At 42.5% G+C, this 25,654-nt stretch overlaps 2 protein-coding genes across 3 annotated transcripts; one reads left to right on the plus strand and one right to left on the minus strand.

The window, feature by feature from the left end:
- Positions 1-93: 93 nt before the first annotated feature.
- cdk12 (cyclin dependent kinase 12) lies at positions 94-24,537 on the minus strand. 2 transcript variants are annotated; one of them, XM_079645822.1, is made up of 14 exons: positions 22,557-24,537; positions 21,036-21,716; positions 19,980-20,159; positions 19,750-19,889; positions 19,470-19,640; positions 10,263-10,452; positions 6,606-6,662; positions 6,017-6,118; positions 4,903-4,980; positions 4,668-4,784; positions 4,447-4,578; positions 4,034-4,239; positions 3,294-3,716; positions 94-1,692 (listed from the first exon to the last, which is right to left on the minus strand). In XM_079645822.1, the coding sequence occupies exons 1-14, from the start codon at positions 23,732-23,734 to the stop codon at positions 1,295-1,297; spliced, it is 4,053 nt and encodes a 1,350-aa protein (XP_079501948.1). In that variant the 5' UTR covers positions 23,735-24,537; the 3' UTR covers positions 94-1,294. The 2 variants fall into 2 exon arrangements, with proteins under 2 accessions (XP_079501948.1, XP_079501947.1); XM_079645821.1 differs by having other exon boundaries at positions 4,022-4,239.
- Positions 10,459-14,256, plus strand: LOC307016653 (uncharacterized protein). Its single transcript, XM_079645860.1, has 2 exons — positions 10,459-13,398; positions 13,556-14,256. The coding sequence occupies exons 1-2, from the start codon at positions 13,331-13,333 to the stop codon at positions 13,929-13,931; spliced, it is 444 nt and encodes a 147-aa protein (XP_079501986.1). The 5' UTR covers positions 10,459-13,330; the 3' UTR covers positions 13,932-14,256.
- Positions 24,538-25,654: the final 1,117 nt, after the last annotated feature.

Below are 25,654 nucleotides of genomic sequence, written 5' to 3' on the forward strand. Positions count from 1 at the left end.
CCGAGCACTTCCTGTAGTTTTATCTGAAGTATGAGGGAATGCCTACCATCTAGTGGCCACTTCACAGAAACATTCAGAGATACCAAGAGAGAATTCAACTGGTCGCATAACTTCCTTTAATAAACTGAACCAAGAAAACACATATTACAAAATATTTTTTTCTTTTTTACATACACAAATCATTTTCTCCTTCAAAACCAAAAAAATGCAAACAGAAACCATGGACCATTTTCAAAGCATGTATCATTTTCTTTATGTAGAAAATAACTGCAGCAAAAGAAAAAGCTTTTGTTGCACAAGTTTGCGGTGAGGCAACGACAAGGCTTTCACAGCCCACCAGGAGAAGCCAGAGAAGTCAGTGTTTGCGTACGTGTGTCTAGCTTTTATAAGTGTATCATGTAGCGATACGTTGAGATGTAGTGGTTTTATCCATCTTTCAGACAGATAAAGTGAGCACTGCTATGACACAGGTTTGGGAAAATCTTCATATGGACCAAAAACATATCGCAATTCAGTTTAATTGATGAGAAACGGAATACAATATGGAACAGCCTTTGAGTAAAACTAAAATTCCTGTTCCCAGTCGCTGTTGCCATCAAAAACGGAAACTTAACCCACACTTTCTTGCCAAGCCGCGATCATTCAGGGGTCGCTGGGGTCACAAACGACGCACAAGGCTGAAACGGGAGCTAACCAGCACGTGAGGTTCAATGAGACACAACTTCACAAACCTCCATTGTTCTTATCAGTGTGCTCAAAGCCTCAAATATAAAGATACACAGGACTTTAGCTTCCACCACACTGGGACAGACACCGCCCCATTACAGAGTGGAGCAAAAATGACTTCATCTTCATAAAGCTCTTGGAACTTTTTTTTAGAAGTGGGCACTGAAGTGGACATGACAATCATTTGTTTTGAAAAAAAAATCAAAGCTTCTTTTTAATTTGAGTATCAGCTGCATGGCACTCAATTTGAAAAGCTAAACTTAATTCAAGTCGGGACCTTCAGTCAAGGGTGAGAGCAAAGGGACTGCAGGTGGCGACGTTCCCAAATTAATTTACGGTCAGGTCCAAACACTCCCTCCGATTCAAAACGACAGAGGGAAGTTATGTTCTTGACCTGAGACCCCTTACAACATCTTTGATTCAACTTTAACTACCTGCTCATGGTCCAGTGAATACTAATCTGTAGGTGTCCCTCTGTCTTCTTCCTCTGCGTGTCCTTCAGGATTGCTGGAGCTGCCCTAAGATACTAGGGTTTGTCTCTCAGGGGGGAGGGGGGGGGGGGGGGGGTTCAGCGGGCAGCTCCATGGGAGAAGCGGAGGTCCTGGTCCTTGGGGAACTGTGCTGCTGTGTTTGGTCCTGCTGTGGCCTCAGCTGCAGCCGAAGGTTTAGGTGAGGAGTCAGCCATCCAGGGTGGAGGGGGCGGTCCCCGGGCCTCTGCAGCAGGAGAGGGGTCCTTGCTGTTCGGGGGGGGTCCAGCATCCGAGTCCTGCTGGGAGATGAGCTGGAGCAAAGCAGCTGCCACAGCAGGGCTGATGTCCTGGCTGGGCTGGGTTTCAGACCCGGCCTGCTGGGCATTTCCAGGGAGGAGAGCCGATGGAGGAGGACCGGGTGGAGAGGGGGGACGCTGCTCCCCAGGTGGAGGCACCTGGTTGGCATCCAGCGGTTTCCTTTTTGATACTGCACCATCTGAAGGGGACAAACAGGAAGGAAGACAAAACATTAGGTAGAACACATTTGACATGTAATGTTTCACTTAATTTTAGGCCATCTACACAAAGACCCTTATGCCTAGTTTTCCTTTTATGTCTTATTTACAGTCACTACGTTTTAGTTTAGAATCAAATGGGCCTAATAATGTGACATCCCTACCTTCACCACAAGAGGGAGAGCAAAGCACTTGAAGTGCATCTTCACATTAAGTACATCACCATTATAAGGGCAAACATAAGATATCCGTAGGTATCACAGTTTGCATTAGTTCAAGTTAAGATTACCAACACTGACATTGATTATATGGTAGATTAAATGCTAAAATTATTTAGCCCTGAAAACAAAGATGTCAGGCCTATGAAAACTCTCCAACAATAACCCTATTTAGATATCAATGTTGAAAAGGGGGGGAAAAAATTGTTTTACTGTGATTTCCTATCAGTTATTATTTAACACAGTTAAGCATTGAAGTTGTTCACTATAATGGTCCCAAAATAATGGCATTAATGTATGCAAAACAGATGCAGCTGAATTAGTTTTTCCTTAAAAAAGAAAAAAAAAGATGCAGGAAACATTAGGAAGGGCATGTAAAGCTGGAAAAATAGAAAGGGTGACTTGTAGGAATATTTTAAGTATTTTAAAGGTCAGGACAAGATCACTGTAACAGGTTAGTCTTGAAATGTTTTTCAATCCAAAGCCGTGCAAGGCAAACCGAGGGTAAGGGTTTCAGCAGCATGAAAAGAGAAATAACGTGAAGAAAACAGGACCGTTACCATTCCAGTGTCAGCAGCATAGTCAATAGTTTTATTTCACTTGCTAAAAACATTTGAATTAATATCGGAGTTGAAGTGAACATAAAAAAAAAAAAATGTGTGACAAAGAAAAGGTAAAAGAAACACATGCAGGTGAGGCCTAAAGATTCAAAACATTTATTTCCACTTGATAATTTATTAGACTTTCTTCATAAAAAGGCTGACATTACAGACGGTTTAAAGCAACATCGCTTTCTGTGAAGAATCCACGAGACCTGCTTTGTAATGAAAATGAAATACGAACAGGATGGGACAGATACAGAAAAACAAAAACTGAGAATGAAACAAGAAAGTAGGAGAACAGTGGAGTGGAAGGGAACAATACAGTGTGAACCTTTTCTTCCTTCTTCTGGTTTATTGAGTACACCAGTGAGAGACGTCCATGTGCACCAAACCTTTGCCTGGTTATCAGGGTCACGTGACAACGAACACTCGACAGACATTTTGTGAAGTACTGCATTTTTCAATGTGTGAGGTGGTTAAAAGGGGACGATGGTGAGCATGAGTTTAAGGAATGTCAGGGTGAAAAAAAGGGGTGGGAGATGAATGATAAGTCTAATGGCCCAATTCCTATGGCTAATTGACCATGTTGTTGATTTTTTCAGGTAGTCTAATGCGTCATTAGAGTATATAGGAATTTTTTGTCAGTCAGCTCCTATTATTTTGTCCTCTACTCTGCTCTCTTCGTTCTTGTCCCCAGTGACTTTCACCTGACCTTAGTTCGCCTTTTTTTTACCACCGTCTAGAGACTAAACCCAGACTTGCCCTTGCGTTCAGTAGTAGAGGCGGACGAGCCGCGTATTAGTGCCTCCTCTGATTGGACACCATTGCTCTCATCGCCTTGCTCCTCCCTTTGGGGCTTAATGATGTGGCCCAAAAGGAGAGCGAGCAGGTTGGCCTGGTCCTCCTGGCTGAGCGGGGGGTCTCCGGATGTCGGCGAGGGTTCCTGGGGTTCAGGCGGCGGCTCCGGGGGCTGGGACCTGGCAGCAGTGGGGGCCTGGTCCTCTGGAGCCCCCTGCTGGTCAGAGGCCTCACTGAGGGCTGACAGCGACTGGCTGAGAGTCTCTGGGGTGGAGAGGTTGAGGAGCTGGGCCACCTGGGGCAGGCTGAGGTCCGTCTGCCCCTGGAGGAGGTTCATCAGCACGGCCAGCTCTGTCGGGTTCAACTGGTCTGCTGCTACTCCCAGGCCTGGACGAAGTCACACAACCACAATTCAAATCTATGAAAATGCAATACAGTGCAAACACAGAGGTCTAATTCTAAAAACTTTTCCTTGGAAAGCAGTCCATCAGTAAGAAAGCATACTGCAGTAAGGAGACTGATGATAGAAGAATGATAGAATAATCAGAGGGAAAATGCATTAAAGGCCTGCTCTGTAGTTCACAGTTTGCGTTGTGTACGCAAAGCGGAATAATGAAACGCATAACACAGAGTACATATCTTATAACCATGTTTTTTTTTGTGGTAACATTTTATTTAGATGTATCCGTTACCTGACAACTCACTCTCTAAGGTGACTGGGGGGGGCGGTTTTCCTGGGGGAGGGGGTGGGGGTACAGCCGGGCTGCTTTGGGGCCGGCTGTTCTCCCCGCTCGAGGTCCCTGTCGTTTCCTTGCGGGGCACTTTGGGCACATCCTCGGGCACCCCGCTCTGACGTGCACGTCGTCTCTTCTTACTCCACAGCTCGTGGCAGTCCTGATGGTGAGGAAGACTGAAGGCATGCAAAAAAACAAAATGATTATAGTACAACCATTATTAAAGAAATCCTAAGAAGAAAATAAGACAGTCCTAGATAAGACCTAAGCAAACAAAGTATTCACAGTGTGTATTTCAATGCTCTTTCATTATCTCTCACAACAACAAAACATATGATACTATATAAACAAAAGGGGAAAGCGGCGGCCATGGGGCTACTGACTCTGGCGGTGGCATCTTGTTGGGCTCAACATTACTCAGGAAGACACTGACAAGAGCTTGCTCTGCTGAGCAGCGCCGCGCGGGGTCAAGGGTCAGCATTCGGTCCAGCAGGTCCAGGGCAGCAGAAGGCAAACTGTGCAGAGGGTAGAGATTTTAAAACAGCAGAAACAAAACTACGGGTAGATTACAGTTTTTGTGGGTACGCTCAGCAGCATTACGTACAAGGCAAACTCCTCCCGCAGGCGCCGTCTGTACTGCTTCTTGGGTTTCATGGTGTTGAAGAGGGGCAGTTTAATGACGTCCGGCCAGACTGCAGGACAGGGACTACCACACAGACGGCTGAGGGACATGGCAGAAAGGCAAATATGGGTGATAAAGAAACAGACAATTCAGTGTGGGAAGTTTGCAGTGGAGGTTTCTACTTTAAAAAGGGCTGTGGTCAGAAAGGTCAGCCTACCTGATATGCTCCAGCTGTAGAAGCTCCTGGTTAGCCTGGAAGATGGGCTTCTTGGTAAAGAGCTCTCCCAGAATACACCTGAGACATGACAGAATGTGTAGTGTTAGTATAAAAATGTACAGTTTTATATACGAACAGTTTCAGAGGATAAATAATACACACTTTAAGCAGGTGAAAAATGTATCAGAAAAACTATCAATAACAAAAAGGTAGCACCTGCACACTTACACACTAACATTACTTGTTATACTTTGTTGACTCATCCAAGTAGAATCAAAGCTAATGGTGTCAAAATTGTGAAAACATTGACTGAAAAATATGGGAGGGGATTATGACCAGTTTGAATACAAATATTTATGACATCCCTTATAACATTTTAGAAAACTTAAATGGCATGGAGCAAGTTTGCAGGCATTATCTTTTTATTATCTGAAATTGTGAATGACTCCCAACAGTGACCAATACATCATACTACTTCTGAATATGATAAATTTCAATTAGAACACATCCTTTAAGATAACATTTCCTATCTGATTTTGCCAAGTGTAATCATAAATAATACAAGTGTCGACATCGTGTTGTACATTATAACTAGTGCAAATGTTCACAGCAATGTTATTTTTCCACAGATAAGAAACCAATGTGCATGAAATAGTCTTCTGTTATAAATACACTAGATTTTGGCAGCCCACTTGAAAACTAAAACATCTCACTGAGCTTCATTTGCCTCTTGGTGCCCATGTTTAATAATAACTGACTCGGTGGCACAAAGATTACTCTGCAACAATTACACGTGTTTTCTATTAAGAGGATACCAAGTAGAAATAACATTTGTAAACAATCTTCTTTAAAAGGTTGATGTAGCTTTGATGGCTTCTCATTTTTTCAGTGATGTTGGGATGAAAAGGCCATATTTTATGTTTGTTGAAAAAAATAAAAAAAATGGGTTTAGAGAAACTACACCCATTTAAAAAAAAAAAAAAAAACAGTCAAAAATCTTCATTAGTTTATGAAGATTACACAACATGAGAAAAGTTATAGAATGGAGTATGCATGTTAAAGATGAAACATGTAAATGTAGAACAGATATGTACTGCCATGACAGTCTACTCACCCACAGCTCCATACATCGATGGCTGGAGAGTACCTCTCCTCTCCCAGCAGGAGTTCAGGGGGGCGGTACCATAGTGTGATTACTTTATTAGTGTATGGCCGACTGGGGGCAGGAAGAGAGGACAGTGAGACTCTGTACACATTCACACTGCAAAGCATGTGAACAACCGCACAACACACACATTCCAGGTTTCACTAACAGGGATATCTGACAATCTGACACACACTGCCATCTAGTGGAGATGCATTGAAAATGAAGAGGATAATCCATGTCTCCATGAGGTTTAATAATAACATACATTATTTTTTTAATTGTACACCACTGTTAGTGTTTTTGTAACAGAAATTGATGCCTATGAATTATGATCGGGAAGGAATCCAATATATTTACATCAAAAAGTTTAATATACACTCTCAATAAGAATACATTATATATACAAGTATTGGATAACAAGCAAAAGTGTTCTTTTTCATAATCGTTTCGTACTTCATATCATTTCATTAACATATTTAAATTAAGCATTTGATGTTGTTATGTTATGTTTACAGGGATATATATATGTAGCTCTGCACAAAAACTATTCCCTTACCTTTCCTCTGAACTGTAAAGTCGAGCCAAACCAAAGTCTGCAAGTTTGATCTGACCTCTATACAAAGAAACACATAAACCAGGGTTAGGAACCACAATGCACAGGTTGTTTTCAATAACAAGTTTGCATTAGAACAAATGATTAACAGGCTATTACTGCAACTATATAAAGCTATTTGATCTCTTTGCTAAACACTGATTCAAGTGCCTCCCCGGAGCCTCGCAGCTGTGGAAGCTGTGGACCTCTTTCACCAGTCAGCGCAGCCACGCAAAAAATGCAGCATGTGTACAGCTCCTTATGGGTACTGCAATTTGTGAAGTGCCGGCGAGGCGTTCCGGTGCGCTCCGGCAGCACTACACCCCTGATCGTTTCACCACGGAGGAAAGCAGCAAGTCGAGTTAAAGAGAGCGGGGCCTAGAAGTTATCCTTCCGCGCTGCGTTGCGCGCATTAGTTCCTTCTGCACAGGTAACGGGGACACACGCTCCGGCGGCGGTCTCGTCCAGGATCCGGAAATACAATTTAAATATTTTTTGCACACTTATTCCACTTATTATTATAGTGTGCCACTGGTTACGGTACACGCACCTAGGGTTGTCGACCCCTGGCTTTGACAATAAGACCCGATAGAAAATGTTCACTTTTTTCTTATGATTGAACAGACCAATAGTCTATTGAGAAAAATTATAATTTTCAGATAGTCATTCATCTAAATAAACCTAAGTTGTAGAGCCTAGAGGGACGCAATACTGCATTGTTGCTCTAAATCAGTGGTTACCAACCTTTTTAAGATCCCCGACCTTGGCCTTGGTGAAAGGCGAGATCTAACTATTGCAGAATTGAGTGAAAAAAACGTCCCAGACCATATTTCCAATTTGAGGCCTTTTATGTAGGCTAATTGCATCTGAATTACATCAAATCATTTGGTGCAACTTCCAATTTGATTAAACCAAGAACACAACATAACTAACATGTCAAAAAGGATAAATACATATATTTACATCATATATAATTTTAAGTTTCCTTCATTACAATCCTGAATATAAATGTACGTAGCTTATTTTCCATTTGTTTGAGTGAATGAGTAAATTATTTTATTGACAGCAACAACAACAAATACAAAAATAACATCTTGCATTGAGCAGATAACATAAAGTGCCATTCCAACTGTGAGGTTTGTCCACTGAAGCTTCATGCAAGTGCAACATTTAACATTAAAAACTAGTTATTTTAACACAATTCTTAGAAATTCAAAATTCTAAAAACATTCTTTATCCATTAGTGCGTTCACACCGGACGCGATGCGACTTTTGGGGGCGGCGCGATTACATGTAAATTCAATGCGAATGACGCGTTCACGCGGTAGCCAATCAGCGGTGAGGATCTCAGCCACTGACTTTGAATCAGAAAACCAAAACATAAACAGTTAGCTGTTAGCACACAGAGCTCACAGCTCCTCATATCTGTTAAAAAAAAACTGGAAAAAAGTTGAACATGTACAAACCACAGACTGTGTCATGGTGAATACAGTCGCTGCTTTATTCTGTCTGTATGACGTTGTTGTGAGTTTGGACGGAGCATACAGTATACAACGTTAGCTTAGCCTGATCGATCTGATCTCCATTCAGAAAACACGCATTTGACAAGGTTTTTCGCCTGCCGTCTTGTCTGCAGACTTGTCAAAGCATTAATTTATGCTTTTTACTAACCGGTATCAGTATGTAGTTATTCCAGCATCATTTTAAAACGTGTATTTCAATTAAATCAAGGTAAAATGTTCATTTTGTTGTAGTTGGTATCTACCATAAGTGCAGTGAGTACCAAAATATGCAGCATCACTTTAAGTCAGTCTATTATTTTCGGGAGCGACAGGAAATGTCTCAAAGATACGTCAATCAAGTGGCACCTGCTAACGGGGTGGTGGATGATAGGCTTACATCTAAAAACGTTGTAAAATAAGTATTATTTGCCTTTAAAAAAATGTTTTAACGGTGCGCGATTTACTCGCACCACACTCGCGATCGACCGGTTGGTGACCTCTGCTCTAAATGCTCTATTTCAGCTCATATTTATTAGTAGGGATGCACCGAATATTCGGCCACCGAAAATTATCGGCCGAAAAAGGTTAAAAAGGCCCTTTCGGCTTTCGGCCGAATGTCAGAGAACAGGGTTACGTTGGTAAGCTAACGTGTTGTTGTGATGACGTAATCAAAACGCGGCGACAAGCACGGCGCGCGACCATGCTCGCGGCTGGCTCACAGCCAACATGTCTGCCACTTGGAGATATTTAAAAATATCAGAGAAAGAGGCGCGGATTGCGATTTGTAAAACGTGTTCAGCTGACATTTCTCGAGGGGGTGTAACTGCAAAGACTTTCACCACTTCGGGATTACTCCACCACTTGAAATCAAAACACCCGGACAAATATGCGGAGTAAGATAAAATCACAAGCACTGACAGCGAGAGACTGTTCAGCGCTGCCTCTCATGTGCTTGATGAGAAGAGGAGCAGACTTATGGCTGATAAAGCAGAGAAGCTACTGTTCATTAAAAAGAACCTCCCACTTTTCCTTAATAAGTAGGCAAGGCTGGCTTATCATAAGCTTATCTAGTTCTACATGTCTACTCTATACCCACTTTCCTGAACAATTTTCATTATGAGTTATAATTCACCATCTCAGGTTATCATTAGGGGGAAATGACAGCAGCACAGTGTTCAATATACTGTACTTTTGGTATCTAAATGATACAATGTTGTTTACATTGCTCATGAGGACAGACCACCTTATTTGCAGATTCTTGAAATTGTAATTTAATTTTGTAATTGATTGTGGATTTTGTATCCAGTTTCCACTTTATGTATCTTTATACAATGTTTACTACTTTGCTTATGAGGACAGACAGCCTTATTTTCAGATTCTTGAAATTCAATTGTAATTTCATTTGTAAATAGTTACATTCATGTGGATTAATCCAGTTTGCACATTTGTATGCATGCACTTATAGGTGCATTTGTTGTTGTTGAAGGCCTGGCTGTTACAGTCTTTATTTACACTATTTTCTTGTAGGCCTACTGGCCTAGATGTTTATGTTCTGTTCTGAAGTTTTAAAGCACCTTGGCTTTGTTCTGAATGTACTTTGTTGTAGTTATCTTACAGAGAAAAGAAAATGCACTTGACTTGGAATTAATGTACTGTATGCATTCAAAAGTGATGAATAAATGTTTTATGGACCCATAATAGTTAAGTTAAGTTAAGTTAAGTTAAGTTCAATTAAGTTTTGCCATAAACATTTATTTTTCCATAATCAGGTAGCTGAACAACATTGGTAAAAAATGTGTGTATATATATATATATTTCTATTCATCATTTTCGGCCTTTCGGCATTCGGCAAACTGTTTCCTATTTTCGGTATCGGTTTCGGCCAAGAATTTCCCATTCGGTGCACCCCTATTTATTAGCATCTTCTCGCTTTCACTTGCATCGTCTATGTTTGTAGAAAGGACACAGAATTGTAAAAAGCAAGTGTCTGTTAGAAGTTGCTTTCCTTACTGTTATTTGAAACAGCTGTTACTGCTAAACAATTGATTGTAAAAGCCAAGCTGCATGTCTACCTAAACAACAATATTTCACTTCTGGTGTCCATGTCTCCTGTTCTTACCTGTTGTTGAGCAGTATGTTGGAGCACTTGATGTCTCTGTGCAGGAAGTTGTTCTTGTGGCAGTAGTCCAGCCCCTCCATCAGCTGGCGCATGAAGCTGCGGACGTGCTCATGGGAGAACTGGACCAGGCCCGACTCCAGCAGGCCCATCAGGTCATGGTCCATGTACTCAAACACCAGGTAAAAAGCACCTGAACCCAAGGAAGATAGATTCAGAACTGGGAAACATCATCATTCATATTTTTACTTTTTAAGCTTCTCTTGAGGTTTTGGAATAAAGCTTTTAACAGACTCATTATAATTAATAACATCATTACCCCAACACAAACAACATCTTTAGAACAATTTGAACACAAAGTATTTTTTTTAAATCAACTTTCTGTGATGAATATAACTCGTCTGTTCCCTTATGGCTCTTTTCCACTGCAGCATGTAGCACGTTTTCTTTTGCTTTTCCACTAGGGGTAGTTCTGGCTCAGGGCTACTTTTCCACCTTTTTTCTGGCCCTCCAAAATCGAAGTTCTTACCGGGCCAACAACCGGGCTGAATATGCTAAACTAGTGACGTAAACACTCTCGACTGCTGATTGGTCAGAGAGAATCGCTGGCAAGGGGGCTACAACTACAACAACATGAACATATTTTACCGTGATTTAATTGTACTACACGTTTTAAAAATGATGCCAAAGTAACAACATACTGATACGGGTCTGCAGACAGACGGCAGGCGAAAAACCTTTTAAAATGCGTGTTTTTCTGAATGGAGATCGGATTGATCAGGCTAAGCTAACGTTGGATATGCTCCGTCCACACTCACAACAACGGCCTACAGACATACAAACCAGCAACTGTATTCGCCATGACAGACAGTCTGTGGTTTGTTTTCGTTTAACTTTTGTCTAGTTTCTGAACAGATATGAGGAGCTGTGAGCTCTGAGGGCTAACGTTTTGGTTTTGTGGTTCGCATTGAAGAAGACGTCACGGCAGTTTTATGCAGCGTCGCTCCGCCCGCCGAATAGCCAATCGCCCCGCCTACACTTTATTACTATAGTTACTACCCCAGTAACTAAACTGTAACGGAAACGCAGCATAGAGTGAGCCTGGCCTACCAAAGCCTAACCATACCGTACTAAGCCGTGCTAGGTCCTGCAGTGGAAATTGCAAAAACTTGGATTTGTCAAATGTATTGAACTGGTGATCACCGTTTGAACAGTTGACAGCTATAGGCCTACAGCTTAAATGCTTAACCCTTAAGAGTCCCTGGGGCCATTTTTCAACCATTCGGGTTTTCATGTTCATGCCATTTTGGCTGTGTTGAATGAATATTGCTCAAACTTGCCAGAGGATATTCTTTTGTAGTTGTATATTGAATTGTGGTCTCAGTTTTTTCAATTAGCCTAAAATGGCTAAGCTACACAAAAACCGACACATTTGTTCCTAGCGGCAAAAAATGCCCCATTGAAAATGCTTTTTTTGACCCCACATTTATCTTATCATGAACTCTTGATTTCCTTTATGTTAAGATTTCATTTTGGACTTCTAGCTTTCAATTTTTACATTTGTCTACAAGATGGCGATAATTTTAACTCTTTGAAGCCTGCAGAGAAATGTCCCACTTTTTACTGTTTTCTGCAAGTGTCACTTGCTACTGAAATGATGTGTCGCTTTTGATTGGATAATGGTGTGTGTGTGTGTGTGTGTGTGTGTGTGTGTGTGTGCGCGCCCAACTTCAAAATACTTTTCTCTTAGAAGGCCACACTGCGTAATAATCTAATTCAATAATAAAAACAATGAGTTGCAGAACCAAAACAAAAAATTTGACTTTGTTTTGGTTCTCGCTCAGGTTGTTTATACAGGTGCACTGCAGCCATGGTTATAAGTATTACTATTAGTGCAGGAGTAGTCTTTTTGGAGAAGGCAAGGCATTACAGCACACAGGAGGCTCTGGACATCATCATGCACTCTGATTGCGAGGATGGCTGCTCATCCTCCTCCGTGGACTCTGAGGCTGACACAGAAGAGGCCACAGAGTCCACAGAGGATGCCTCAGAGGTGGGAACAGACCAGCTAGAGTCCAACTCAGACTCATCTGAAACTGGAGCGGAGGGGTGTGGAAGTGTTTTGGTCTCCCACAAACACTGAGACGCTCCGCTACGTCCCAGAAGCCAGAAGTTTGATCCCGGGACCAACACACTATGCTGTCGCCTGAATCAGTGACCCGGCATCCAGCTTTGCACTGCTGCTGACAGATGACATCCTTCAGCATATTGTGTCCATGACAAACCTGCATGGGAGACGGTCAATTGCAGAGTGGCGAGATATTGACACAGAGGAACTGCTGGCTTACGTGGGGCTGCTCATTTTGGCCGGTCTTTACATGTCAAAAAATGAATCGACCCTCAGCCTCTGGAGTGAGAAATTGGGACGAAACATTTTTTCCGAGCCACGATGTCCCACAAGACGTTTCACCAAATCAGCCGAACACAACGTTTTGACGACAAGCTATCCCGACCGCGGCGCCGTGATGACAAGCTGGCTGCCTTCCGCAAAGTTTGGGATATGTGGACGCACCGCCTGCCGATGCTGTTCAGCCCATTCAGCGACGTCTAAGTGGATAAACAGCTCGTCCGATTCAGAGGCAGGTGCAGCTTCAAACAGTACATGCCAAAAAAGCCGGCCAAATACAGTATAAACATTTGGGCAAACTGGGATGTAAAATCATCCTACGGAGACAGCAGGTGTATACAGGCAAAGCAGCTGGCAGTCGTCCTGAAGTCAAACAGGGGATGAGGGTGGTCCTGGAGATGACAGAGGGGCTTCTGTGACAATTTTTTCACGTCCTTCGCACTGGCTGAGGAGCTGCTCAGGAGAGAACTGGCACTGGTTGGCACAATTTGCCGAAACAAGCCTGAGCTTCCCCCTATTTTGCTCCAGGCAAGAGCGAGAGCGATCCTCTCCTCCACATTTGCCTTTACGAAGACCCACACACTGGTCTCTTACATCCCTCGACGGGGCAGGAATGTGCTGCTTCTAAGCACGACACACCAGAGGTCCAGAAGTAAGCGACGAAATGACGAGAAAGCCAGTCATAATCAAAGACTGCAACCGATGCAAAGGAGTGTCGACAACCTTGATAAGGTAGGCACACATGTATTCTTACTCTTATATTCTTGTCTGAAATATATTTAGGTTTTTTTCAAATTAGAATTTTCCTATAAAATAATTAATATTTGCATCATGAGAGAAAATGCTTGGAATCATTTATTCAAATTGTCTTGTTTTATGTTTTTGTTAGGTTGTTGCCACCTACTCCTGCAAGAGGGGAACAAATCGCTGGCCACTTGCCCTTTTCCCATTACAACGCCTACGTCCTGTGGACATCAATCGAGCCATCCTGGCAGCAGCAGAAACCGTACAGGAGGAGGCTCTTCATTGAAGAGGTGGGAGAAATGCTGGTGACCCCACACATCAAGAAGAGAGGGCGCCTTCCCGGCTCATCAGCCGCTGCAACACTGGTGTCAGATCTGCAGGGTGCTGCTGCAGGCCCCTCTCTCATCAGTGAACGGAGGAGCAGGAGGCAGAACAGAAGAGTTCGCAGCACCTGCTGCAAATGTGGGAACTTCACATGCAAGGACCACAGTCTGTCCATTTGCAGCCCCTGCTCAACCTGAGCTGGGCTCTCAGTGTTCATTCAATGTTCATCTTTGTAAAATAAAAAAATTTCTGGTTCAAAATGATTTTGTATTATTCATTTTAGTCAGGCTAGAGTAGTTTTAAAAGACTGACTCTTTGAAGGTGGGAAAAAAAATCAATATATCATAATTTTATGGCAGTTTTTGTGAGGGTGGCATTTTCTGGCCTTAGGAACACGTGTGTGTTTTTGTTTAAACCTGACAGCAAAAAAAATAACAATGCATTCAAATTAATGTTGCTGCCAATCATTGACCAATCTAGGGACCTAATAATAACAATAATCAAATATTTCTTGAAATGTATTTTTTGAAAATTATTCTAGTTTTGTTTTTTTCAATAAAAAAAACTGGAGTTTTTTAACAAACTGGCATTTAAAGGGTTAAAATAAATAGTAATATATCATATTTTTATAGCAGTTTTTGTGAAGGTGGCACTTTATGGCCTTAGCAACAAATACGTTTTTTTTTTTTTAAGGGACTCTTAAGGGTTAAAACATAACTTGGTTTTTAAATTAAAGAGGGATCATACACGAACAACATAACAGGTTATGGCAACGTTTCTCAAAGTGTGGGGCGCGTCCCACTGGTGGGTCTCAGAGATGTGATAGGTGGGTCGCGAATGGACGCGATGAACGGGAGATTATTATTTATTTATTTTTTAGAAATGTTTTGGACCTCAGGTCCGTGCAGTACAACGTACAGTGCCAGAGACTGGCGACCCCTGTCAAGGGGAGGGGGGAGAATATTTCTTTATTAACATTTTCCGCACTCTCGCGGGAATATCTCCGCAATGGAGCGAGCTTAAGCTTTCGATTCCATGATATAGCGCAGCTCAACACCTTCGTCACACATGTTGCAACTTGTTTCTACCATTTTCGTGTTCCAGTTCCTGCCAATATCCAGCAACTTTGCACAGCCATTGAAGAGGAGTGGACCAACATTCCACAGGCCACAATCAACAACCTGATCAACTCTATGCGAAGGAGATGTGTTGCACTGCGTGAGGCAAATGGTGGTCACACCAGATACTGACTGGTTTTCGGACCCCCCCAGACCCTGAGGCTGTACGAAGTTGCTGGATATTGGCAGGAACTGGAACACGCTGTCGTATATGCCGATCCATAGCATCCCAAACATGCTCAATGGGTGACATGTTTAGGGTTAAACCCTAACCCTAGGGTTTTCGGACCCCCCCAGACCCCCCCAATAAAGCAAAGCTGCACGTTTCAGAGTGGCCTTTTATTGTGGCCAGCCTAAGGCACACCTGTGCAATAATCATGCTGTCTAATCAGGATCCTGATATGCCACACCTGTGAGGTGGGATGGATTATCTCGGCAAAGGAGAAGTGCTCACTATCACAGATTTTTTCAGATTTGTGAACAATATTTGAGAGAAATTGTTATTTTGTGTATATATGGAATATGTCTCCATTAAACCCCATTGTAAATTCAGCCTCATCTGAAGCCGAATCCTGAAGTCAAATGTAATACCTTTTAAGACCTTTTTTGAGACCTTTTCCATACATTTTAAGACCTCATCACCACTGAGTTTTAACCGGCTACATTGGCGAGACATTTTACCTCACATTTACTATATACAGTATTGATTGTCCTTCCTCCTTATCTTCCAACCATTTGGACGCAAACTTGCATTTCCCCATAACGATGTTGTTTAACAACCGGCGTAAACGGACCTGCCATAAATAAACTACACAGAATCACACTATACACCTACGCAATTACATTCAGGCAAACTTTAGAATACAACCTCTTTGGACAATTTATATACTTATTGAAAACAAGCTACAAAATGTAATACCTTGGAAGATGCCGTTTAATACTTTTTAATAGCCTTAATTTTCGCTAAGTTGATTTATCAACTTAAAGACCCCGCGGACACCCTGCCACCACAGCAGCCGCACACCTTTAGTTAATCTGCCAAAAAGGCCACATTATTAACCCGAAATTACACAAAAAGTACACTTCAGATGCTTAAGTTCCTTGACATGCTTTGAAATGTCACCGATATCTGTTACGGTTCTTCAACAAAACGTTCAAATGTAAGAGGTTTATCTCATTCAGAACAATGAAAATGCTCTCCTTTCACTGATTACTGCACATCACCATGGAAACCTTTGATCTCTGGACACGTCGTTAGCTCAAATATAAACACCTGTGTCATGGAACACGATGATGTCATAACTCCAACTGACATGCTCAGAGCAGAGGAGATTTTAGATAATGGTTAACACAGTCAATTATTATGCGTATCCCTCGCCATAAAACAAGATGTCGCTGTAACTCCAATGGACACGGTTCGATCGTCCCCCAAACTTCACTTGTATATCACCGGTCCATGCCTCAACAGCTCTACGCCAAATCTGAGATCTCACCAAAAGCTGTTGCCATGGAAACGCATCCCTTGCCATAAAACACAATGTTGTCGTGATACATATGCAAATGGTCTAAAACAGCACCAGACTTCAGATAATGATTAATGGTCCGCCCTCTCGCCATGAAACACGATGTCATGGCGAGATCTCACCATAGGCTGTTTCCATGGAAACGCATCCCTCGCCAAAAAACACGATGTTGTTGTAACTGATATGAAAATGGTCAAAAAACCACCAGACTTCAGATGAAGTCAATGACAATGGTGCAGCCCTCAACATGTCTATGTGCCATTAGTGAGTTTTCCTCAAAATATGATGCCATGGCAACGCATCCCTCGCCGTAAACCACGATATTGCTATAACTCCTATGAAAATGGTCAAAAAGTGCTCAAATTTCACGTGTGTTAACAGTCCAGCCGTGAAGACATCTACGTGACAGTTTTGAAATTTCTTCAAATACACAATGCTCGCTATGAAACACGGTTCTCATAACTTCAGTGAAAATGCTCCAAACGGCCCAAAACATCACAGGTTTGGTAACGACTCAGCCATCAAAACATTTAAGTGTATTATGGGGTGTCATCAAATACCGTTGCCATGGCGACAGATCATTAGTAATGAAATTAGTTCAATGAGTTCAAATATTCTGCTGCTTTTCCAAGTGTGAAGCTGACAATTGAGCGGCCCAACCAACCAAGGAGGCAGAGGCAGAACGTCCAAAACCCGGTGTGGGCATTTATTAAATCATACATATGATTTGACACAGCCTCAATCTGCTGCTCCTGTGCGCACAGTCACCAGCCACCACCAGGATCTCACACACACACTCCCTTTCTAACAGCAAAACCCCAGAGCCTAAATGCCCAACCCAATCAACCCAACAGGACACAGGTGAGGGGGGAGGAGACAACACAGGGCACCAGGTGCCCACAATCAACGACAGACATGGGGAAAGGGGAACACTTTTCAACAACAAAAAAACTAAACAACCCGTAACGGAGGCCCGAGATCTATGAGCCCAGAGACCACCGTGACACCAAGCTTTTTTACTTGATTTTCTTCTCTTATCACACATTCAAGCCCCCAGTGTTCATGTATAATTTCAATCAAAAAATTCTTCACTTTCTTCTTACACATTACATTTCCAAATAGCAATTCAGCATCAGCTTTTCAGCCTAAAGCATTCCCACAAGCAATTTATTCAGGAATTGCATTCTCTAGTTATTAGGCTGCTATGCACTGTTGGAGTGGTGAGCAGGCCTATTGTTTTGGGATATTTGTGGAGTTGGGGGGTCCGTGAGTGTTTTCTTATTGGTTAAGTGGTCATTGGTATGAAAAAGTTTGAGAAACACTGCGCTAGTGTTTTGTCAACGGGGGGAGCCTCGCTGCGCGGAAATTATACAGATGGCCAGTCCGCCCCTGAAAAATGTCTATGCACACGTTATTATTAATAATATATTTTTTTAAATGTATAAACATTGTCTTTTTTTTCTCAATAATTTTTTTGTTATCATCTCGCGACCCCCACTTTGGGAACCCCTGTACTATAGGACAGTAAATAACAAAAAAGCAGTTTAAAGGGGAGTGATTAGTAAAATATGCATAAATAAAAAGAAAGAATGCTAACTAGATAAGATAAGTATAAACAAGTTTAAATTATTTGTTATTGGTTGTGATCATATTCAAAAGATGTTTGGATTGTTGAAATACAGCTCTCTTTCATGAGTGTTGAGAGCTGTATCCATAATTTCATGTTGTGCTCAAAGTGCAACAGATTGATGCATTTAACTTCAACATTTAAAAAAAATCTTCCCGGGGGTGCATGCCCCTGGAACCCCCACTTCTAAACATATACACTGCAAAAAAACAAAAGAGTAAAAGTAGCTCACGACTTTTTTTGTTGTTGAAAGTAGCTCATCCTAAAAAAGGTTGGAGACCCCTGTTATAGAACGATACATTTGATAATTTTAAGCTTGGCATACCATTTTATTGGAGCGATGAGGAACAGGTGGGGCTTGAAAAGGCCCACCTTTTCAAAATGGGGAATGACAAAAAAAGTTTGAGAACCACTGGGTTAGGGTAACGTAACCCTATTACAACAAAGATCAACAACCTATAACAGGGCCTATGCACAGAAGGCAGCTATTCAATACTCATTCTTGTTTAAGAATATGAGCATGTCTACTCAGGGGAGAGGCGGGTGCTGAGGCGATTCACAATCAGGCCAGCTCTAGAGAAGACCCTCTCAGCTGGAATTTGGGCACAAGATGAGGTTTGAGTCTGCGTGATCTGCGTGTAGGGAGGGTCAGCAGCCATATCATGATCTAGAACTAGCTAGATCTGATGGATTTGGAGATAAACACGAGTGAAGTAAGTATAACCGGACGCGAGAGAGAGATCAGCACTTGCAGCTCTGCCCCACTGTGAGGGACCGGTGAGCGGAGTAAAACACACCACCTTTAGACCTAACACACTTAGCTAATGCACTGTCCTATGCATTGAATTATTCCATTTGATCATATGTTATCAACTTAGGCACCTCTCGCAAAAAAATTACAATACAAATATTCATAACTCATATTCGAATACCTGAATCATTTAGAATATTCAATTAATCCTTCTCATCCCTAATTATCATACCTGCAACTGTGCAAAAGTAGAGAATTTAAATTGTATAATGAGATTTAAAAAAAAAGTTGTACAGCATTGTAAATGTTGATTTTTTTTATGTGACCGTTTAAGTGAAGCTTCAAAAATGTCTACAATATGTACAGCCTGATACTTGAAGTCTCGGGTTGAGAGAATTGAGCATGTGGAACAAAGAAATGTTTACCTACTGTGTTATTCAAAACCATACTGCCATATTAGTCAGTATGCCTAAATAAATAGTATGTGAAATGCTATATGCCCAAAGATTTGAGGATGACCTTCTGCATCTGGTGGCATTATTTTTTGGCTTTACTTACCCACAATCCATTGCACAGGAGATATCTGAGCTAAAGGGTCAATGTTCAAGTATGTCCCAATTGTATGCATATAGCACGCAGCCTCAACTTAGTAGGTTATAATACTCCACATGTGTCAATGTTACCTAGTTATGGCATAAAATATCAGATTATTTTACCTTTGTCCTTCTTGAAGTCAAGTGCATCCTGCTTGTCAGTGACAATCTCCTTCATGTTGACCACACTTCGGTGTTTGAGCTGCCGCAAGATCTTGATCTCTCTGATGGCTGTGATGGGGAAACCCTCCTTTTCATTGTCCAAACGTACTTTCTTCAGAGCGACCAGTTCACCTGCCATATTAAAAAAAGAACATATCTCAATGAGAATTGACACTGCCTGTATTTACATTAAACACATAGGAGTATCATAGTGACTCACGTCTAGCTATAACTCCCTTACCAGTTTCTTTGTCCTTGGCCTTGTACACTTGGCCGTAGGTGCCTTCCCCTATGATGCCAATAATATTGAATTTATCTACACAGCGTTTGCCCCAGTCACTCTGGGTGTGTTTGCGCTCACCATATCGCGCACAGCAAATCCTGTAGACCATCAAATAAAACAAAAATTTGACTTGATTTGGGATGCAGAAGGGGAAGTTTGGACATGAGTAAGTAATTAAAGAAACTGACTTTGGTCTCTTCTTAAGGACTGCTGGGGGTAGCGGTGTGGCCTGGCGGATGGGGCACTGTGGGGGTGAGGAGTCACCTCCAGGCAGACAGGGTGGTAAAGGAAGGTCGATCAGTAATGTCCGGCTGCGAACTTCCTTCTCCTTCCTGGATGGCCTCTGAGGAGGGGTGGACTTCTTTGGACTGACGGAACAAAATAAAAAGAGTTTTAGAGAAAAGTATAAATTGTTGAAGCGACAAGAGAAACAAACATTAAATATATACTTAAAACTGTGGACGAACAACAATGTAACTCTAAGGTTGGGACAGAGCAGACCATGACAGCATGGGACTTGGACCTTACAATAATAGAGGATTTGTAATAACGTATTATCAAAGTTATCAGCTGCCTCTTACTCTGCTTAGAAAGGTTAAGCATGGGGGCCTAACAGAGAATTTAACATACAGTAAGAACATTATGATAATTTATGTGAATTATGGGGAAAAAACGTCAATAGTAACTTGTTTGTGAGTCTGTTATGTACTCCTTTTAACCTGAAGCTCAAGTTCATATCTTTCTATGTGAACATTTACATTAAATACATGCATTTTAAAAAAATTGGGGGAATCAGGTGTGGAAGTAGCAAGACCTGGGAGAGCATTTTTTTTGCACGAGTGGTTTTGTTTTGTTTCATATACTTTGGTATATTTGTATTAAGGACACACTTGAAAACAAAACGGCTCATCTTAAGGGTCAATATACTTATTGCCTATTTATCCAAATTTGATGCATGAAATAGAGTGCGTCACTTTAAACTAAGATTTGTGATGATATATTTGTTGCAGTATAAAAAGGATTGGAATTAAGTAAAAACTGAAAGAGTCTGAAGTAATAGCGTTAAATTGTCACAACTTAACAAAAAAAGTGATGACTCCAGAGTCATAATGATGTTAAATATGGTTTGGTGGCAAAAAGGGATAGAATTCATTGCACAAATCATCACTTTCACTTCATAAAAGAGATGCATTAGGACCAGTGGGACGTATAGTGTATGTCTGTAACCTTGAGGGGGTACTCACCTCCCCTGAGTGTTTCCCAGCAGTGCAGGTGGTAAAGGCAGGAGAGGCAGAGTCGACGTCTTGTGAAGGGGCATCTGGCGGACAGGGCTGCGTGGAGGAGCCGGAGCTGGAGATTTGGCCTGGGATATGGTTGAGGGTGTAGGAGGCTGAATACTTGCTTCGGCCTGAGGTTGCGGTGGAGGAATCTGGATGGCTGGGGCGGGTGGCGCAGGAGGAGAGGGAGGAGGAGGTGCAGGAGATGAGGTGGAAGAGGAAGGTAGAGGTGCAGAGAACTGATCTTCAGCGCTGGGAGCATCCTGGGATAAGGGCGCAGGTGGTGCGGGCAGAGGTTCAGCTGGTGTTGCAGAGTCTTTTTCTGGTTGGGGAGGTGCAGGTTTAGTGGGCCTTAGGGCGGAGGTGCCTGCAGATTTACGTACTGCCGGAGGAGGGGTGGCAGCACCACCACTAACACGAGCAGCCGCCTCAGCCGCCTGCCGTTCCTTCTTCCTGCGACTTAGCTCTGCTCCCAGGCTGGAGTTGAGTGGCAGGCGGGAGGGGGGGGAGCGGCTCGTTGGCCGACTGCTGTGGGAGCTGGCCCCCGCTGCAACCGAGGAAGTATGTCTCTTGCTACGGGGACGAGAGGTGGAGCGACGAGAAGTCGAGTAGTGCATCGGGGAGCGACTCCTGGAGCGGCCAGAGCGGCTAAACAAAAGAAATACATTTTATAATGCCATAAACATTTTCTAATATACTGCATTTCTACATTAAAAAGAGAGAGCTTTGTTAAGAGTGAGTTTTTGAACCGTTTACTGTTAATCACAAGCTGCAGCTCTATTCCTTACTGTGGCAACTGGAAATAATTAGTGGCTTTGACCAGGATGGTTATGGCCTAATTTGTAGTCAGTGGTGATGTTATAGCCTTACTTTTTTTAAGCTACAATCATAGGATTACATTTTTTGTAATTTGCTTTTATTAATTGATTTTTATTTCTGTTATTCTGATTTGGATCACTTAGGGCTGCATGTTTACATGAAAGGTGATTTAAAAAAGGAAGTCGAGTTGACCATGTCCTGTTAGCCAAAGTTTGTGGTATACATTTTGCAATGCAAAATTAAACAGCTGAAGTGAAATCATGCGATCACCTGCCTGTGTTCACAGTACCTTTCAGCCTTTTCATGTTTTCACCCCCAGGCTTATGTCTACAGTATAGGGTGTTTAAGAGAATTGACAAGCTTTCATTAACAGTAACTATTTTTGCTAGAGGTTTGGGGACTCTGCAAGTGCAACAAGTTTGCCTGAATTTAAACTTACAATTTAGGTTTTTATAATGATCATATAGTTGGAATAGTTGTAAGCTCAATTATAAAACACCAAATCAAGTTTCACTATACAAACATAATACAAAATATGACTTGAGGGTTAAATTGGTATTCTATGTCATCATGCCTGAAGACACTTAACACGTTTCCAATAAACAAGTGTTTCTAAGTTAAAGCTATTATTAACTAAGATGTAAAGACCAACCTGCAGTTTATACTCACCGAGACATGGGGCTGTTGCTGGAGGACCTGCGGGTGCCATAGGGGCTGTTGGAGCGTCTCCTTGAGTATGGGCTGCTGTCCCTCTCATAGCTGGAGGACCGGTGTCTGCTGCCATAGGGGCTGTCTGATCTCTGTCTGCTGCGGCGGGAAGTGTCCCCATAAGGATTAGGGCTCTGCTGGGCCACCCTCCGCCTGGAGTAGGTGTCATCCACCTGCTGTCCATACCCACTGGCCTGTGGACTCTCGCTGCCAGTCGCTCTTCTGGGACTGGGTGAATGAGCAGCATTCGCGCCCTTCCTGCGTGGGCTACCCCTATTCGAAGACTTGCCCTTAGGGCTGGACTTCAGGCTCTTGGAGGCCTTGCGATGGGTCCTGTCTGCTCGGTTCCTCTGGGAAGAGCTTTGGCTGCCCTCCGCTGCTCGGCCCTCTTTCCGCTGCTGCTTCTCTTTTCGAGTCTTTCCTGAGCGGCTGCTTTCCTTGCTGCGAGATGAGGATGTGGAGGAAGTAGCACTACCTACACTGGCTGCAGGCTGTGTGGTGAGCATCAGCTCCGCACGTTTAGAGTCACCCTCTGGCTGGACATGGCGTTTGGAGGAGGTACCTGAGGCGGCAGCCTTCTCCTTGTTCTTTACAGCAACCCCTTTCTCTTGGTCTTTGCTGTTCTTTTTCTTGGTGCCACGTTCGCCATTCCCAGGGTCTCTAACTTTGTTGGGGTCCTTGGGCTTTTTTCGGGAATGTTTGTGTCCCTTGTTCTCCATGCCACCTGTTTCTGCACCGGCCACCTGCCTATCGTAGTCTGGTGACGGCTCCAGTAAATCCCCGCCCCCCCTCTCCGAGGGCCTGGAGGACGGTGGGTCTGAAAAAGTGTCCGAGTCCGAGCTGATATCGTCGTACTCCACGAGAGGCTTCACCGTGTTGACACCAGGTGGCGCCGCATCGCCGAGGGTAACATATTCGGCTCCAGGTGCAGAGGATTCCCGATTAGGTTTGGTTAATTTATGCCGTTTGCGTTTTGTAGAAGAAGAGGACATTGAAGATTTTCCAAGCACCTTGCCTTCCTTGCTCGTCTTGTCTCCAGCGGAGGTACGAGTCGTGGCCTGGGTCTGCTGTGGCACGCCGCTAAGGCTGCTAGATTCCGGCTTCCTCTTGGTCCCATGGTGTCGGTCCGACCCAGGCATCCCTCACGCCGGCGTCGGTGCCTCTCCTTCGACTGGGCCTCGGTGGTCCAGGCAATTCATTCACAAGAGAACAGTAGCTACTCCAAATGCCAAATAAACGTGTTACTAAGCAGAAACTGGGCAAGAATACACAAAATAAACACACCAGGCCTGTCACGTCCAGTCCTCCTCAAAGCCAATTCATTCCTCCGAGATCCCCAACATAGTTCGTCAAAGCTGAAAGATGACAAGGTGGTTTTCCAGTGCTGTAAAGTATAGTTCTTTGAATTAGTCAGTGAATGAAAAAGATCCCAAGCAGACATCGGAGCATTGTGGAGTCGTCTCCGTCTCAAATATAGCTAGCACCGCTAGCTAATGCTTGGCGGCTAGCGAGCTGATTCGTAAAAAAGAAAAAGTCCCTTTGTGAAAGGTGTCCTTGTTCGGTGCCAAGTTAAGTAAAGGTGCTTTTATTCCACAGAATTACGGTTTAAGCATTAAGAAACAAGCAAATGCCTTCATTAAAAGCAGCTCGTTTCTCGAACAAAATGAAAACTTGACCCGGTTGGTACTGTTTACATGTTCCCTTTTTAATGCAAGTTTTATCCACTATAAATTCAATATTGTTTAGAAATCATAGTATTTTCGTGTGCAGTAGATGTTCCAGTTTATTATCAATGGCTCTGGGAATCAACCAGGCCTATATTTAGGGCGATGCTAGTGGATTTAATATTATCCACAGCCCTATCTGAAGGAGACTACAAACGCCATTGTGGCTCCTGTGACTGGCAACTTCTCTGCTCACAGCGGAATGAACCGGAAACAGGAAAGCTGTCAATCAAGTGACGTATCTAAGCAACGGCCAATCAGAACACTGTTGTACACAATTTTCCGCCTACTGTACACGTGATCGAGCGACAGCTGCGCAAAATGCTCAGAGATGCAACAATCTGTCCAAGAAAAAACAAACAAAGAAAGTTTTAACAATGAAATGAAGGAACATATAAAAACACTGGTAACCCAAAAGTGGGAAGCTCCCCCTGGGTCTTGCCAACGCCAAGATTTCTGTCATCTGGTTTGTTCTAATTAAAAATAGGACAATTACCCATTAAAGAACAACTGATGTGATAAGGGCAGATTAGTAGGTCCTGTTTTACTGTCTAATTTTGTGAAAGTGAATAAAATATGAACAATTAAGGTGATCAATAAGGCGCACAACTCAGATGTACAAAAGGCCTGTATTGCAAGCAGTAACAGTAAGCGTAAATAATTTGAAACTATAAAGAATAACAGTTCATTGAAAATATAAACATTCCAAACGTCAGGAAACAGCTAGGTTTATTCCAATCAAACAGATTGAGGGATAAAAAATTGCAAATCCAAAACAGAGCTGAACAGGGCTTAAAAAGAGGCTCGAGGCACCTCAGGCCCTCATGTCTCTGCTATCAGTCTTTATTGTGGGTTTGGTACGGAGGCTACTTTTTATAATCCAAAATGTTCATGCATTAATACAAAGTGAACCTAGTAATGTGAAGTGCCCGTTTCAATGAATAAATTAACAGTCCACTAAACGTTCTAGTTATTGTTTTACTCGTGTAATTTTAGACCCTTGGCTTAATGGTTATGGATTTGAGTGTTAAAATAACCCTTAATTTTCTTCCAGAATTCTAATGTTTATTAACATTCACTACAAATATGCTAATAATTTCTTATTTTTTTCTTAAATAAAATTCAAATGTATAATCAAGGAACACCCATCTTGAGATCAATAAGTTAGCCAGATACATGTTTTGTACAATTTTGTAATGCTATTATTCAATGTGTTGAGGATAACACATTATCAACCCTCAAGGTTGCAATGTTTTTTGCTGTTATGAATGATTTCTTATGTGATTATAAGAGCGTTTTCTTAATTGTAACAATAAGTGCAATAACAACGAAAGT

This window comes from Notothenia rossii (assembly GCF_949606895.1).
Source record: "Notothenia rossii genome assembly, chromosome: 8".
In the NCBI taxonomy this organism is placed as follows: domain Eukaryota; kingdom Metazoa; phylum Chordata; class Actinopteri; order Perciformes; family Nototheniidae; genus Notothenia; species Notothenia rossii.